The sequence below is a fragment of the Eriocheir sinensis genome, chromosome 46 (genome assembly GCF_024679095.1).
Source record: "Eriocheir sinensis breed Jianghai 21 chromosome 46, ASM2467909v1, whole genome shotgun sequence".
Lineage (NCBI taxonomy): Eukaryota > Metazoa > Arthropoda > Malacostraca > Decapoda > Varunidae > Eriocheir > Eriocheir sinensis.
Genome location: NC_066554.1, coordinates 9579446 through 9596115, shown reverse-complemented (window position 1 = coordinate 9596115; position 16670 = coordinate 9579446). Strand labels below are relative to the sequence as shown.

Genomic DNA, 16670 nt, shown 5'->3' with positions numbered 1-16670 from the left:
AGGGTCAGTCACTGAAGGGTTGGCGTCACTCCCAGTCCCCCATGTCGAAATTTTTGGAAAGGAACTAACACGAAAAAGCAGTGATTTGGGTTTCTCAGTGTTAGTCTGGAACACCACTGGAGGGACGGAACGGTAGGTAAGCTTCTTGAATACTGCGTCTCCTATAGGATAGAAAAAGTAATGATTTGGGGGCCTCAGTGTTAGTCAGGAACACCACTGGAGGACGGGTCGGTTGATAAGTTTCTTGAATACTGCGTCTCTTGTATACGTCACCCTCTTGGAAGGCAATGCCGTGATCAGTGTAACAAAACATAAAATAAACTGGAACTGAATTTTAGAAGAGTCAACCTTGAAAACTCACTTGCTTCAGTAAAAAGTATTTAATTGCCAAATGTACATCCGTCTGAGGATGGGCGATTAGTCCAATGACGTAATAATGCCGCAACTGAGTTACATTTTTAAGGTAAGGAAGGATGTAACAGAACTACAGACGTACATTTTTTTTAACTGACTTTGGTTTTGCTGCATAGAGGAAATATCACACAACGGGAAGCGGGGACACGTTCGACGAAATTTTTCAGATTCAACAGAGAATCCATAAGAGAAAGAATGTTGACACTAAAGTAAAAATGACAAGAACTAATTTCAGAAACAAAATTCCAGCTACATAATACTGCGGGTAAACTTACTCGCTAGAGAGGGAGACGCTGCGGGTTTGTGCTAGACATTTTTTTGTCTATAGTGAATGTTTGTGAATTTTTAAAAAAAATTAGTAATAGAACTTAACGGTGGTAATAACAACAGTGATAAGTGTCCCTAACTTTGCCACTATACTACTTATCTTTTTCATTTCATTCTGTTGTACTCGTGCCACATACCAGAATCATCTTTCTGTTGTCAAACTTCAAAATTGTTGTTCAAGAAGTTTGGGCATAACCCTTGCCTCGCACCGTTTTGATTGCCTGCAGTACACATAGAATGAGTTTGGCGGTGTAGAGGAAACACGCAACTTACATTGTGGTGGAAAAGGTAATTATTTTTCCTGCTGCTTTATTATCGCAGTATCGCTTACGCGCGCGCGCACACACACACACACACACACACATACACACACACACACACACACACACACATGATTTTGTTTCTTGCATTCCGCTTTGACGAAATAGGTTGCTAACTCCGTAATCAACGTTGCTAACGCTTCTTGGATTTGGGCCCCAGTCATAATGTTATGCTTTCTGTGTCCTAGCTCAAGGTAAGAAATCAAATGGAGGGTTAATCCTAGCAATAACTTTATAATTATTCGTCACATTATTCGAAGAATACAAATACTTTGCGAAAGTATTCGAATACGAATGAGAGTTCATTTATCTATAGTATAGTAAAAATGATTCGAATACGAATGCATCCAGATACTGTATTCGAATGTTTTGGAATACGAATACCGAATACGAATACTTCATCACTGGTGTGTGTGTGTGTGTGTGTGTGTGTGTTTCTAAACTTAACGACAAAGCAAGGGTCGGCTTTGAGGTAGGGACGCGAGCCGTGGCGGTGGAGCATCACAGCTCGTCGCGGATAACATTGTGGTCACGGTTTTCAAAGAGCGGCAGGTCGTTCCAAAAAGTCATCTGCTTTTCCCTGAGAGGCTCCCCCTGTGAAAACATCTCTGGGTCGATCTGCATGTAAATATGGGTGCCATGCACGAAGGGTTCCCACCACGTTCCCCACGGAGAGATGTCGTCCGGCCAGCCTTTCATCTGTGGCGTCGGGTCACTGTGGGAGAGAGCAAGAGGTTGCTGCTAAGCACGTATATCTTACACTACTTAAAGAAACGAAAAGCGAAATACTCTCTTTTCTCACAACCGTGTTCAATATATCTTTATGACAAAGCATCGTCCATTCGGATTGGAAAATAGCTAACAAAACACTGATTTTTAAGAAAGGAAACAAAAAAGTACCGGGCAATTACAGGCCCATTAGCCTAACTTCAGTAGTAGGTAAGCTACTCGAAAGCGTAATAAGACAAAATTGTGCGTAACCGGGCCGCTTCTGCACCACCCCGGCCACCCCTAAAACAAAAAGAGGGCCCAGGGGGCATAGTAAGATATTGTAAAGTAAAAGATTGAGGCAAGATATGAGAAAGTTAATCTTTTCAGACAGAACAATTGAGCAGTGAAATATATTACCGAAGAAGTCTTGTGTGCCAAAGGTATTGACAGCTTTAAAGAGAAATATGGTGAAAAAATTCAAAAGACTAGACCCAACGAAAAAATTCAGAAGACTAGACCCAACGAAAAAATTCAAAAGACTAGACCCAACGAAAAAATTCAGAAGACTAGACCCAACGAAAAAATTCAAAAGACTAGACCCAACGAAAAAATTCAAAAGACTAGACCCAACGAAAAAATTCAGAAGACTAGACCCAACGAAAAAATTCAAAAGACTAGACCCAACGAAAAAATTCAGAAGACTAGACCCAACGAAAAAATTCAAAAGACTAGACCCAACGAAAAAATTCAAAAGACTAGACCCAACGAAAAAATTCAAAAGACTAGACCCAACGAAAAAATTCAAAAGACTAGACCCAACGAAAAATTCAGAAGACTAGACCCAACGAAAAATTCAAAAGACTAGACCAACGAAAAATTCAAAAGACTAGACCCAACGAAAAAATTCAGAAGACTAGACCCAACGAAAAAATTCAAAAGACTAGACCCAACGAAAAAATTCAGAAGACTAGACCCAACGAAAAAATTCAAAAGACTAGACCCAACGAAAAAATTCAAAAGACTAGACCCAACGAAAAAATTCAAAAGACTAGACCCAACGAAAAAATTCAAAAGACTAGACCCAACGAAAAAATTCAAAAGACTAGACCCAACGAAAAAATTCAGAAGACTAGACCCAACGAAAAAATTCAAAAGACTAGACCCAACGAAAAAATTCAAAAGACTAGACCCAACGAAAAATTCAGAAGACTAGACCCAACGAAAAATTCAAAAGACTAGACCAACGAAAAATTCAAAAGACTAGACCCAACGAAAAAATTCAAAAGACTAGACCCAACGAAAAATTCAAAAGACTAGACCCAACGAATAAATTCAAAAGACTAGACCCAACGAAAAAATTCATAAGACTAGACCCAACGAAAAAATTCAAAAGACTAGACCCAACGAAAAAATTCAAAAGACTAGACCCAACGAAAAAATTCAGAAGACTAGACCCAACGAAAAAATTCAAAAGACTAGACCCAACGAAAAAATTCAGAAGACTAGACCCAACGAAAAAATTCAAAAGACTAGACCCAACGAAAAAATTCAAAAGACTAGACCCAACGAAAAAATTCAAAAGACTAGACCCAACGAAAAAATTCAAAAGACTAGACCCAACGAAAAAATTCAGAAGACTAGACCCAACGAAAAAATTCAAAAGACTAGACCCAACGAAGTTTTTTTTTTTTTTTACAGCAGAGGAGACAGTTCAAGGGCGTAAAAAACAACAGCAATAATGAAAAAAAAAAGCCCGCTAAAGTTTGACACAATCTTGTAAAAATACAAAGCACTTTAGTAAGGACACACACGTACCCGCCCTTCATGAAGTTTGTCCACAGCATTATCATGTGTGTGGACACCCGCGACGCGGAGTCCGATTTGAAGTCTTGCTTGTAGACGAATCCGAGTTTCTTGGAGGGGAAGAGGAAGAGGAGCTCGTCCAGGAAGCTGACTCCCCATCCGTGTGCGTCCCGTGTGTTCTGGAATCTTGGGTTGGACGGAGCTGCTCCTTGAATAGTGAGGAATGAAATGGAAGATGAAGACATGCTCTTGACTACTGTTTTGTGTCTTATAAGTTAAACACTTAACCTTTGTTCAGTCTCAAAGGGCAATCGTTGATTTGACACATGCTTACTTCAGGGAGATCTCATAATTCTGCAGACTTTATTATTTTTTTTACGTTTCAACCTATGGTGTCGGTGGGCTTTCTTGATGGGCCCTCGTGGCCTGCCCCAACCCGTTATGGCGGAGGCAAGTGTTTTATAGTAGCGCCATCTTGCTTGGCTCATGCTGTCCCCTGGAGCTCAATCTTAATCCTCCTAAGAGAGTTGAGTCCGAGTTGATAGGTGGTCTTCAGGATAGCATGTGGGTAGTCTTAGGCCACTCGGGGATGTCTACATTTTTTTACCTTATAGCGGCAGACGGGACTCGAACCCAGGTCCTTCAGGATGCCACACCCGCACCCTGATCACTCAACCGTCCCCTACTTCAAAGGTGCCAGTTCACCTTCTAAGAGCTAATGTTCAGGTCTCGGACCCAAAGAGCAAAACAGAGAGCTCAAGAGATTTGAAAATCCAAAGCTTTGCCTTTCCCTACATACTTGTGTTGTTCGTCCTTCATACCATACACCCATATATCTAATACTGCAATAACTTTGCAAGTTGATTGTAATAGGTGACATGCATTAAACACCTTGTTTTAGAAGATAAGGCATTAGCAAGACAAATATAAAGAGGTGCTATATAAGATGCCAAACCACCTGATGGCGCCACAAACTCACCGAAGAGGGAGGAGGCAGCCTCGTCGGGAGATTCTTTGTGCAGGATGTCAAGGAATGACTTTCTGCCGCTGTAAGCCATCTCGTAGCGGTAGCAGTAGTGCCTCTTCAGGTAGTAACAGTGGTCCTTGGCGGCGTGGTCGGCAGGGTACAGGAAGAAGCGGTCCGTCATCATCTGCAGCAGTGACAGGGATCGTCAGTGAGGCATCACGGGACAACATTCATCTCGGTGAATGTCGACAAAAAGCTCACTTGTCTTCCTCCTCCTCCGGGGAAAGGTTAATTTAACGGGGACGATGGGTCGCCAAACTCACCTCGACAAATTCTGTGGACGACTCTTCGCCGAACTTTTTCTTGCCTAGATAATAATCGCGGATCCTGTTGGCTATGTCGACGGGGTCTTTGCAGGAAGTGTCCTTCAGATCCAGCAGGATGGGGCCGTACTTCTCCCATTGCTTGTTCAGGTTTGCTGTCAGGCTTGGATCCTTCAGGATGTCTGAAGGATACAGTAAAGTAAAGGATTGAATATTACATCATTACAGTTATGAAAAAAACATTCTCATCGAAAGTTCTTGTTTCAAGGAAGTACTATCAGTCAAGTGTCCAAGTTACTGGTCCCGTAGCAGCCCCAGACAGGAGCCTCACCCTGCACCCTGAAGCTGCCGTCGTGCCTGTTTGTGCCGACCATCCAGGGCACGTGGAGGAACTGGCCGTGACGGATGAGGTGGTGTGGCTCGTCCGACAGGAAAGCGTTGCTGCCGCGCCAGGCGTCTATCACAGGGCCAAAGGGCATGGGTTCCTCGTCCCACAGCTGTCAACATGTTTTCGTAAGAGAAACATGCTGGGCTATGAATTTACATCACTCAACAACAATATTCCTTCATCTGTATTTCCTCCTGCCTACGATTTGAACTCTTTGAAGAGGAGAGTATCAGGACACCTCTCTACCCGAGACCTCTCTTTTGGCCACTTCTCTTAACTCTTTTTTATAGGAGCAGTGATTTGCGGGCTCTTTCACTTTTTTTTTTCTTTTGCCCTTGAGTTGTTTCCTTTACTGTAAGGAAAAAAAAGACACCCGCTCCCACCTCTCACTAAAAATGGGAAAGCTGCCGCTACTGTCGTTTTTTTTCTTTCTTTACAGCAAGGGAGTAGTTCAGGAGAGAAAAAAAGCCCGCTTGGCACTGCTTCGACAAAAGAAAACAAGACAAGAGGCCAGAAGAGAGGTAAAATTAATTTCGGGTGGAGAGAAAGGGATAAAAAAGTGAAGATAATGGTTTACTCTTGCATAAGGAATTTGGATTGAATAGGGATGAACAAGAGTAGAAAGTCGTGGGCAGAGGGGGCGCGGGAGGGGGAAGGGATGCAGTTAGCCAGTTCAGAGGAGCAGTCTGCATGAGAATATCGATAGAAGATAGCAAAATGTGCAACACTGCGGCTTAATTTAAGAGGTAGAAGACTGCTATTAAGAGGAGGGGAATGGAGTACTTTGCTAGCACGCCAATCCCCTGGGGAGTGAAGAACCCAAGGATCACTATCGTAACTTTTCCATAATAGATTGTAAGTGCACTAGCCATTTCTGTATTTTTAGTGACTTTTAGAAGTCTTTAGAAAATAATATTTCCTGGGTGGTCAAAGTTAGAAATGTATTTTTACTAATACTAAATGAACCGTTTATTATTATTATTATTATTATTATTATTATTATTATTATTATTATTATTATTATTATTATTATTATTATTATTATTATTACACACACACACACACACACACACACACACACACACACACACACACACACACACACACACACACACACACACACACACACACACACACACACACACACACACACACACACACACATATGTATATAAGAAAATTAGTTTAGTAAAAAAGAAGGACCAGGAAATGAGTAGAGAACGTTGGAGGAAAGAGAGGGTGGGGAAGGCAGTGAAGGGGTGGGGAGAATAAGAGATAAACGATACTCACGAAGAGCGACGGGATCTGATTGTTGATGGTTTCTGCGGGGAGGGAGCGCAGGCAGCTCACGAGGTCCTTCGAGTCGGTGGTGGTACAACCCACGTTCAGGCCCAGCTTGAGGGCGACCGCGAGTGGCTTCCTGACGATGGCGTGGGGGCTGTAGGCCGTCCCGCTCTGGGATATGGCGTACTTGATCAACGCTGCGGCCAGAGGTGGTTGTGGTAACTATTAGCTATTGCCGTCTTGTTTCATACCCGTGGCCAAACAAATTATACCTTTTGAACTATTAATAAAATTGTATGGCTTTATTTTGAATCGACATTTGCGTAACGCGTCGTCATTTTGATTTTTGTATCCCTGAATGACAAGAGAAGCAGGGAAAGTCCAGAAAGCGCTGCTCTCAAAATGCCCAAATGGGAGTATTTTTGTTACAAGGACTTTAGTACAGTGGACCAAAGCCATCAAAGTCACCAAGCGCACAAGAATTGTTGAACAGTGATTATGGCGTTTGACTTGATACAGTCCAGAGTTAAAGGCGGAGGTCTGGTATGAAAGTACACATTCTGCGTTCAGTTTGCTGTGTGAGACGGATGGTGCCCGAGGAAGGGAGACAAACTTACATGAGTGGTCGTAGTGCATCGAGACGCCGCGGGTGAGGGGCGTCAGCAGCAGCAGGTGTGCACTCATGCCCCCCGCGCCTGATCCCATCACCGTGACGGAGTCGTTCATGCCGCCGAAATACCGCACGTTGTCGCGCACCCACTCCAGGGCGCGCACCTGGTCCAGGAGGCCATAGTTGCCCGGGCTCTCATCGTCCTCCGTAGACAAAAATCCTGTTTGATTGAACAGTCAAGGAATGGACAGCGTTAGTGCCCATCGAAGAAAATACTGTACCTCGATTTGTATACTTATGCATCACTCGAGTTACGTATACTATTATGCTCTCACTGATACCCAAGCAATCATTGACTGTTTTTAGAAAGACATCTGGTGCTCCAGCAAGAAGGAAGCTCGCCTCTCCTGAGTCACTGTTAGTAAAAAAAAAAAAAATAAATAAAAATAAAAATCTTATGTTTTATATGTGTCGGTCTGTTTATCTGTGTGCCTTTGGCTATATGTCTGCCTGTCTGTTTGATAATGCCTGTCTGCTAGTATGTAATTATATTTGTGTACTGGTGACTGTGTGTGTGTGTGTGTAAACATAATATAGCATGCGTGTCAGTTACCCTGCCTACCTGTTTCTTTGTCTGCGTGTCTGTCCGTCTACTTTTCGATCTACTATATAGCTTATCTGACAGCGTCTCACCGAATGCTCCGAGGCGGTGGTTGATAGTGACCACCGTCACATCTGACTCGATCATGTAGTCCGGTTGGAAGAGGCCTTCCCCACCTCCGCCCGCCAGCCAGGTGCCGGCGTGTAGGAAGACGATCACTGGCTGCGTGTTAGGGTAGTCAGGCGGCTCCGGGATCTGCCGTGAGAAGGAAGACCCACGTTATGGGGCGGTATAATGGCTGACATTATGTATATTTTTTATAGTGTGTTGGGTTGTAAAAGTGAGTGTTTGTTGCATACAGTCGGCCAATTTAGTTTCGAAAGAGCATTGTGGAAAATTTTCCAAAAATATATGTAGCTATGTGTATCGTTAATGAAAATGTGGTAATGGGGTAAATAAATATTCCCGCCGTTAACGGTATACTTGGTTAATAGGATGATGGGTAGTTACGTATCAGCGGGAGAGGGACCGACAACGCTGCAACAATTACCGTGGTATCACTGCTTAGTGTGCCGGTGTGGCGAGACCAGTGCTGTCCTCCTATAAGACGCTTCCCCCGGCGTTTTGAGCCAAACGTACGATTCGGATAATCGGATTCACATTTCACAAGTTTACAGTTCGCTCTCAAGCGCCGGGGCGGTGGGAGGTTCTGTGAGGGTTCTCCTCAGAGCATAACCAAGGCAGGGGTTTTCTATCCGCCTTTGTTTACTATAACATCACCACTCTGCCCACGACTATGTGGTGTATGAGAGATAAATGTACGTTGTTCTCTACTCCACAAATACGCGATCAATATTAGTTTATTTAACGAGGGGAGGAGACACGGCAGAGGCGTGGCTTATGCGTGACTCTGCTTGGTGGAAGATTACCCACATGCTGCCCAGACCTTCAGTCAACCATAATTGCAGCGACTTCGTTCAAGTGGAGCACCGGGGGGTAGCATGGGCCAAGCAAGAGTCATACATCACGGCAGCCACAATAAAGTAAAATTCGCCTGCGCCACGATCGAGCTTGGGTCGCCCGAGAGACCCCTCAAAACAGCCTACCGGCGCTATAGGCAGCACCTAAAAAAAAAAATAATAATAATAAATAAATAAATAAATAAAAAAAAATCAACAAAACTCCCTCAGTATCCGGATAATCAGCTAAGTACTTTGTATTTCTGGCCAGATTACAGTCTTTGCCCGATGTTGGATCTAGGGAGTTTCAAAAATAAAATCACACCTTTGATTCATTTATTTCGTCAACGTGTGCCGCAGTGTGACCTATTAGTATAATCTCTTTTCCACATCTGAAACCCCCACACATAATTTAGATAAACATAGCTATACAGGAAATAAGCAGAACAAGTAAGAATGAGATCATAAAAACGTGATTCTGATTGAGGTCAGTCGGCCTAGACGAGGCCACTTATGTAAACCTAACAAAACTTATCACCACTTCTTATCTATGACTTTATCTAACCTTTTCCTGAAGGTTCTTCGGATTGGATCCTCATGACTCATTTTTTTCCACCTGTCCACCACTCAACTAGTAACCCACTTATTGTCTTTAGCTGAACTGAACTAACTTTTGCTAATTACTTCGTAATGATCACGGGTAAACTTATAGTGACCTACGTGAAGCGAGTGACCTGTCCGACGCGGAGAGTCACCCAAAATTAATTTAGCTGTGGGATACCTCTTTAGTTGACTAGGCGGAGAGTTGGCTTCCCGTCTGACTGGTCGCGGGTTCAGTCTTCGTCATCGGAAAGTTTATTTATCCTTTCCCGGACTAGATTAATTTCAAGTGTTTCAAGACAGTAAGTTTAAGTGTAATTAAGCGAGATTTAAGGTGAAATTTTTCATTACGGTGGTGGCCAGGCGGTGGTCATCCTCTCCTGTCTTGTTGTGTTCCCCTTTTGGGGAAGGAAGATGGCTGGCTCTTGTCTCGAATAGTTCAAGGTTACGGTAGCATGAAAAATGTAAGATGAGTAGCTCAAGAACACGCACAAATTGACATGGATTAGGAGGAAAGACCCGCCCGATGCAGAAAGCCCCCCCGAAACCCACCTAGCTGTGGGATCTCTCTTTAGCCGACGTAAGTAGAGAGCTAGCTTTCCGTCTGGCTGTTCGCGGTTCAGTGCCCGGCAATCGGCAAATTAATTACCATTTTCCAGACTGGATCAATTTCTCGTGTGCTTCGAGGAACTGAGATAATGTGTAATTAAAAGAGATTTAAGGGTAAATGCCCTGTTACATATGTTTTAGGCTTTTTGTATATTGTTTCATGTGCTAGGGGGCCTAATACTTTTTGCATATTGCCTCATGTGCAACGGGCCGGGATTAGAATATACTTTCTTGGCTGAGTGTACCTCCATCACGTGTAGGATTTGATAAGAGAAAGTTTGAGTGATTATTCGCTCTCTCGTTGGTGTAAAGAGGAAGTGGTTTGGGGTGTGATTGATATAGACGTCACGTATTTTGTACTTCCGAAGAAGTAAGATTAACTGATTTTTTTTATCCATTTCACACGGAAATGTGAACTTTTATTCCCAAGAAAAAATCCATTAATGAGAGACGCGTTGGATAAGGGTGTGGATTGCCATGGGTGTGTCTTTTTTTTTCTTTTTTTTACAGGAAAGAAGACAGTTCAAGGGCGTAAAGAAAAAAAAAAAACCGCTACTTACTGCTCCTGAATAGAGGTCAAAGGAGTGGCCAAAAAGAGAGGTTAACTTCGGGAACAAAATTTCAGGTATATATTTGTTTATACTGATTTGACAATTTTTGGTTTGTTATTTTCAATTTCATAAAAGAAAGAAGAATCAGACCGAGCAAGGTTATTCAGCCCTCTGCTTTTCAAAGAGCTTCATCTCAGTGGCTTTACTCACGAAATTGGTGTAAACATTAAGGTAGAGGCAATCCTCCTGGCCCACAGCCCCGCGGCCCCGCAGCGTGTCCCACTGCAGGCAGGGCGGCGCTTCCTCCGTTGCGTTGTAGGGCTCGGCGTGGGAGCCATACGGGAACGGCCTCTGCGGGGCACAAAAAGATAAGATTTGAGAATGGGGAGGATCTCTCTCTCTCTCTCTCTCTCTCTCTCTCTCTCTCTCTCTCTCTCTCTCTCTCTCTCTCTCTCTCTCAACCCCCCCCCCCCCATATATACAGTGGAGGAAAAAGGAAATTCAATGATGTGTACTAATTGGAAGGATGCGCACGAATTGGTGGACAAATCCTGTACATAAGGCTAGGCTAAGCAATAGAGAAACTTCTGAAAGTAAAAAAAAGAAAAAAGGAATTGGAAACATTAGGAAAACATATAAATAACTAAAAAGATGACACCCAACCGAGCATGACCTAAGAGAGAGAAAGAAAAAAGGATAACATTTTCCCAACTGAAAGAGACTCCAAGGACGTCCACCTCAAGTTTAGGGAGCCATCTCAAAGGCATCCAACACCGCCGCTCTTGTCTTACCATAAATCTGAGAGGGCCGAGTGGGGGTTTAGCGAAGGGGATCTTGGTGAAGGCGAAGACCTTCCTCCCCTGGCGCGCCGAGATGTGCTCCTCCCCCAGGAACACCCCGGAAGGCGTCACCACCTTCGGCTGCTCCGCCCTCGCGCCCCCGAAAGCTGACATCGCCATCGCCATCGCTAGCAGGGAAGTTAGCGCCCGGGTCATCATCTTTTGCGTTATTTTTCTTTTTGTTGTTGTTAATGTTGTTGTTGTTGTTGTTACTGATGATGATTTCCTGTTGGCATTGGCGTTCTATTTGTTATTGGTAGCGTTGTTTTTGCTTTTCTTATTGACGTTCTCCTTGTTATGTCTTGTTGCTGCTTTTGTTGTTGTTGTTGTTGTCGTTATTGTTGTTTTTGCGCTTGTTCTTGTTCCTGTTTTTTTCTTTGTTCCGTCTAACACTCTTCCATTTATATGAAAGAGTCTGAAATGTACAGTCCCAGATAAGAAAAAAGTAAGACAGTGAGGTTTATAAAATGTCACTTTCTGTCATACGCCAAGATTCTAAGAGCCGATTTCACAGTCCAACACAGTGTCTTCGTAACAGCCCGAACCAAACTATAGAATCCCATACAATCCACAACGGGGAGGTCTTCGATGCCACACTAAATGCACAAGACTTTTCTAGTATAGTTTCATCAAATTTGTGAACTTAAATATAAACACCAGACACTATACAAGGAAATTTCGAAGGCTCTCGTATTGGTTTGGGAGTTTACTAACCCATCATGGGGAGCTGTGAAACTGGCCCTTAGTATGCATGGTTCTTAGGGTGGTATTCTCAGACGCTCCCTCCTCTCACAACAACTATTTATAAATGCCACAAAGGTTATCAGAAAGGTTCCCATGAGTGTTTTTTCACGTTCATTGTACAGGAGCTTTGTCATATTACCACCAGGGTCATAAATCTACCCATGGAAATACCCACAACTCCTACGAAAGCCTAATCAAATGTGGGTGTGTGAGCCCGGAAACGTTTAAGAATATGGCTCTAAGCATCCCTCAGTGACAGAAAATAAACGATGAGCAACGATATCAATGCAAATGTTAGCTATATACGATAAAGACATGATTGTTCGAACTCCATGACATCCTTCTTTTAAATACATATCATATCTATGTTTTATTATGTTGAATACTTTGCAAGAATTCTTAGTTGATTTTTGCACAGAATGTTATTAGTGACCACACAATTTCGTGCAGAGGGCGTCACCGTAGAGTAGCCCCGGTCAACATAAATAAAAGGATGTTACAAAGGTCGGTATTATAAGACATCAGCTATTTCTAAAGGTCAAAGAGGGGATCAATCGGGTTCTAATGAGTGTTTCTTCAGGGTCATGGTACAGAAGAAGGGTCAGACTACCACCAGGGTCATAAATCTACTCCTAGAAATGCCCACAACTCCTATGAAAGTCTTGTCAAATATGTGAACTTTGGCGACGAAATGCTTAGTAATGCGGCCCAAAGTTTCCTTGTACTCTAGTTTTGTTGCTGCTTTATTTTTATCCGGAACTCATTATTTTGCACATCCTTACACAGAGTTAGCTTAGTAGCTTGTTCTCTATTCGTTCATTACAGCAACAGTAGTAGTGGGAAGCAGTGAGTAGCGGGCTTTTTTTTCACATTTGTTACCTTATTTTTATGCCCTTGAACTGACTCCGCTGCTGTAAAAAAAAAAAAAAAAAAAAGTTCAAACTCATCACTTAAGTGTGCACCATAACGAACACTTAAGAGGAAAAAAGTAACGATAAAATATTAATGAAATATCTAACTGAACTATAAAACATCTATTGAAGATAATTGTCTTATGAAGTCAATTGTGAGAGTAAACAGCTGACGCATTAAAGCTAAGATTTTTTTCGTGACGTGTTCAAATCCTTCGCGTAGATATGTCAACCGCGTCTCATCTCAGAAGTTCATACTATTACATTCATTAACTTTTCAGAGTATTAGCAAACAGTTGAGTGCAGGCTTACAATCACCATCAAACAACATCAGATATCAAAGCATTCATACTTAACTTTTCACCACCGCTGTATGTATAATGTCACGATTTGACAGCTATATTGAACCTCTAGCTTCCCAAACGGCACCAGCCGACACGACCACAGCTCCCGGGCACGCTACGTCACACAGCACAGCACACCCCACGACCCTACCGCCGCCACGCTACTGGCTCGCCCTTCGCCGCCGCGCCCCGACCCGTGGAGGATAAACGCGGGAGCCACGTCAAGGCCCAGCGTGTCCTCTTGCCGTGCATACACGTAGGCTCCCTAAGGCAGCATTCTCCGCGACTTTCCTCGTTTGTGTTAACGGTACCTTTGGGGGACTTTTCTTTGCATGCATTCCTTCTCCTCCTCCTCCTAGTCCTTTTCCTCCTTCTCCTTTTCCTCCTCTTACTACTACTACTACAACAACTACTACTACTACTACTACTGCTACTATTACTATTGTATTACTATTACTACTGCTGTTACTACTACTACTACTACTACTATTACTACTACTACTACTACTATTACTACTGCTGTTACCACTACTACTACTACTATTACTACTACTACTACTACTATTACTACTACTACTACTACTACTACTACTACTACTGCTACTATTACTATTGTACTAATATTACTACTACTACTACTACTACTACTACTACTACTACTACTACTACTACTACTACTACTACTACTACTACTACTGCTGCTGCTACTATTACTACTACTATTACTACTACTATTACTACTAGGTACGTACCAAAGGCATCGACACGCCTTTCCAAGTCATTTTTCAATGTCTATGCCATGCCTCACAGCCACGCAGAAGACAGGGAACACAAGCGACTTAAAAATTTAATTTTTTGTCCGCTTGCATAGGTATCTACAGTGGCACATATTTGTGTTGAGGGAGTTTATAGCACCATGGGTCAGGCCAGTCCGTCGAGTAACTTCCTGGTAGGACCCATCATTGGTATGCTGCCAAGGTAATTGTTACGCTATCAAGATAAAGAAATCGTGAAAGAATTTTTCGGCAACCCTAAATACCTATTTAATATATTGCTCGTGAAATCGCCATGTGCATCTTTTAGAGCAAATAATTTATGTTTCCCTGTGTCCAGCCTTCGCTTGGCTGCTGGCATGCCTTTACCATTCTTCGATCTTGTCTCTTTTAAATTTAGTGTCGTTAACTTTCTTGTTTTAAGTTTTGCCAGATTCTACCAACTCTTATCTTATTCCTGCTAGTTCCTTCTTTCATATTATCCTTGTGCATTTTATAAGATTTATTGTTTTCTTTATTAGTTTCAGCTTTAGTTAATATGTGGTTTGTTTTCAACTTTTTTTAGATTCGAAAACTATCCTGAAGTTTTATTTTAAAGTCTTTAGCCATCTGTGTTTGTTGTTAAAGATTTACTCCCTCCTAAAAGGGGAGAGCACGGGCCTTTGCCAATGGCGGCCCGTAGCAGGGTGCCGACAGACCGACTTTATCGGCTGGCGTCATTCAGTCCAGAGCCGACCAAGTCGGTCTGTCGACTAGGACTGGCGTGTGTCTGTTTAGCCTTCTCTCCTATTTAAAAAAAATATTTGGGTCCTTACACACACACACACACACACACACACACACACACACTGCTGACAAGGAGTGGTTATTGTCCACCCTTAGGGGATGGGGGGGGGGGGGGAGGGAGGTCCTGGCAGTACCCATAGATCGGCTATAATGAGCATGAGCCTGCTCTTGTCGGGAGGGTACTTGCTGGCTTGTGAGTCCAAGTCGTGATCAGGTCGTGGTGAATTACATACACTTTCACAATGTTTTATAAATAGTTATTCATACGAATACATTAATCGGCCCAAGGATTTGCCTGATTGTTTCACCAATTTCTTAGCACTGTGGGGAACAACTGGGAAGGTGTTGTCAAGGACTTTGGCAATAACAGGCAAAAGAAAAACTGCTGAACGGCATTTATATTTTACTGCTAATGAACAAGCAGAGTACAAAAATTACAGTAGTCTACCTTATAATAAGATGATTCTCATGTTTCACGCGTCTTCAGTTGCGACTATAATAGAAAATTGTATAATACCAAGGTCTAGGGCTAACTAAACCATAGTGTGTCCCCGGCATGATTTTTTTTTTTTGGGGGGGGGGGGGGGGGAGATTAAGTTAAAATCATGGGCGTGGATGCACTAGATGGATGTTGTTGGCAAACGGTAGGAAGGAGTGTTGGCATAATAAAAGTGTGAAAATAGCATTCAATGTGTTACCCCCCGCGGCCGCGAGTGACGGAGTATCCCAAGCGTCCCGCAGCATCCCAAACCGTCCCGCTGCTCACCATCGCTAACGTCCACGAGGAGTATTCGCGCTTTTTCCTTCGGGGAGCTTCGCCCCCTCATCTACCTTTAGAGTCACCAAAGGATAAGTGAAAAGCCGGGTTGAGGCAGGTCGAGCCGTAGTGACATTGCTTGACGTTTGGAAGCTCGGATAGCCGGCCTCAAGCCACGACCCCTACAGCGATCCCATAAGAACAGGGGGTTCCCATGTGTTTGCCAATTTCATCACTTTGGGCTACTCCACAGCCCTGAGACAAGTTTTTTCCCATACATTTGGCTCTCTGGGCCAGTAGGCTCTTTCCCTGGTCCCTAGAGTAAGTCTCGGGGGTGAAATAGTTAGCATGCCTATAGTTGTGAATCTGCAGACCTACGTTCGAATCCCGGTCCTGGCAGTCAGCGTGTAGCTCACTCAGCCGTTCATCCTCCGTTTCGGGCTGGTGGATAACTGGGGAGCTACTACCCGGGAAAACCTGGGAAAGATAAACTGAGTTAACCCGGATGCCACATATGCTTTGCATCCGGGGGTCATGGGGTCTTACTCAGCACAGGCTCGAGAGCCAATGCGACGGAGATGAGCACGAGGCCACGCGCAGCTATAGCGTATGGTCCCTGCTTTGCTATATGGTCGGGCTAACCCCGTTAGTGGCGTGAGCAAGTATTTTATAGCGGCGCCATTTTTGCTTGGCTCATATTGCCCCCCGGAAGTCTATTTCACCTTCTTGTTGGAGTTTTACTGAAGTCTGGGTTGACAGGTGGTCATCAGGTCACGTTTTGCTTATTGTGCCCTGGCTAAGGAAAAACTCGACCCGCATCGTGTTCCTGGTCCCTTTAGTGGAGAGGTATGTTATTCTATGCTTTCATGATATTACAAATATCACTTTGAAGGTGCGACATCTCGAAGCCTGAATTCTACACTCAGCAATCCAACTGATTTTTGTTTTGTTTTAGGGGGCGGGGTAGTGTGCAGTAGTTTTATAATTGCCTCGTGGTTTTAGCCTATAACCAGTCAAATAACAAAATAACTAATAAAAAATTATGGTCA

At 43.3% G+C, this 16670-nt stretch overlaps 1 protein-coding gene across 2 annotated transcripts; it reads right to left on the bottom strand.

Moving 5' to 3' along the window:
* Positions 1 to 120: 120 nt before the first annotated feature.
* On the bottom strand, positions 121 to 16651 carry LOC126981069 (juvenile hormone esterase-like). 2 transcript variants are annotated; one of them, XM_050831744.1, is made up of 11 exons: positions 16000 to 16651; positions 11259 to 11721; positions 10678 to 10818; positions 7841 to 8003; positions 7155 to 7367; positions 6544 to 6734; positions 5197 to 5362; positions 4866 to 5047; positions 4555 to 4726; positions 3588 to 3783; positions 121 to 1776 (listed from the first exon to the last, which is right to left on the bottom strand). In XM_050831744.1, the coding sequence occupies exons 2-11, from the start codon at positions 11463 to 11465 to the stop codon at positions 1563 to 1565; spliced, it is 1845 nt and encodes a 614-aa protein (XP_050687701.1). In that variant the 5' UTR covers positions 11466 to 11721; positions 16000 to 16651; the 3' UTR covers positions 121 to 1562. The 2 variants fall into 2 exon arrangements, with proteins under 2 accessions (XP_050687701.1, XP_050687702.1); XM_050831745.1 differs by having other exon boundaries at positions 3588 to 3777.
* Positions 16652 to 16670: the final 19 nt, after the last annotated feature.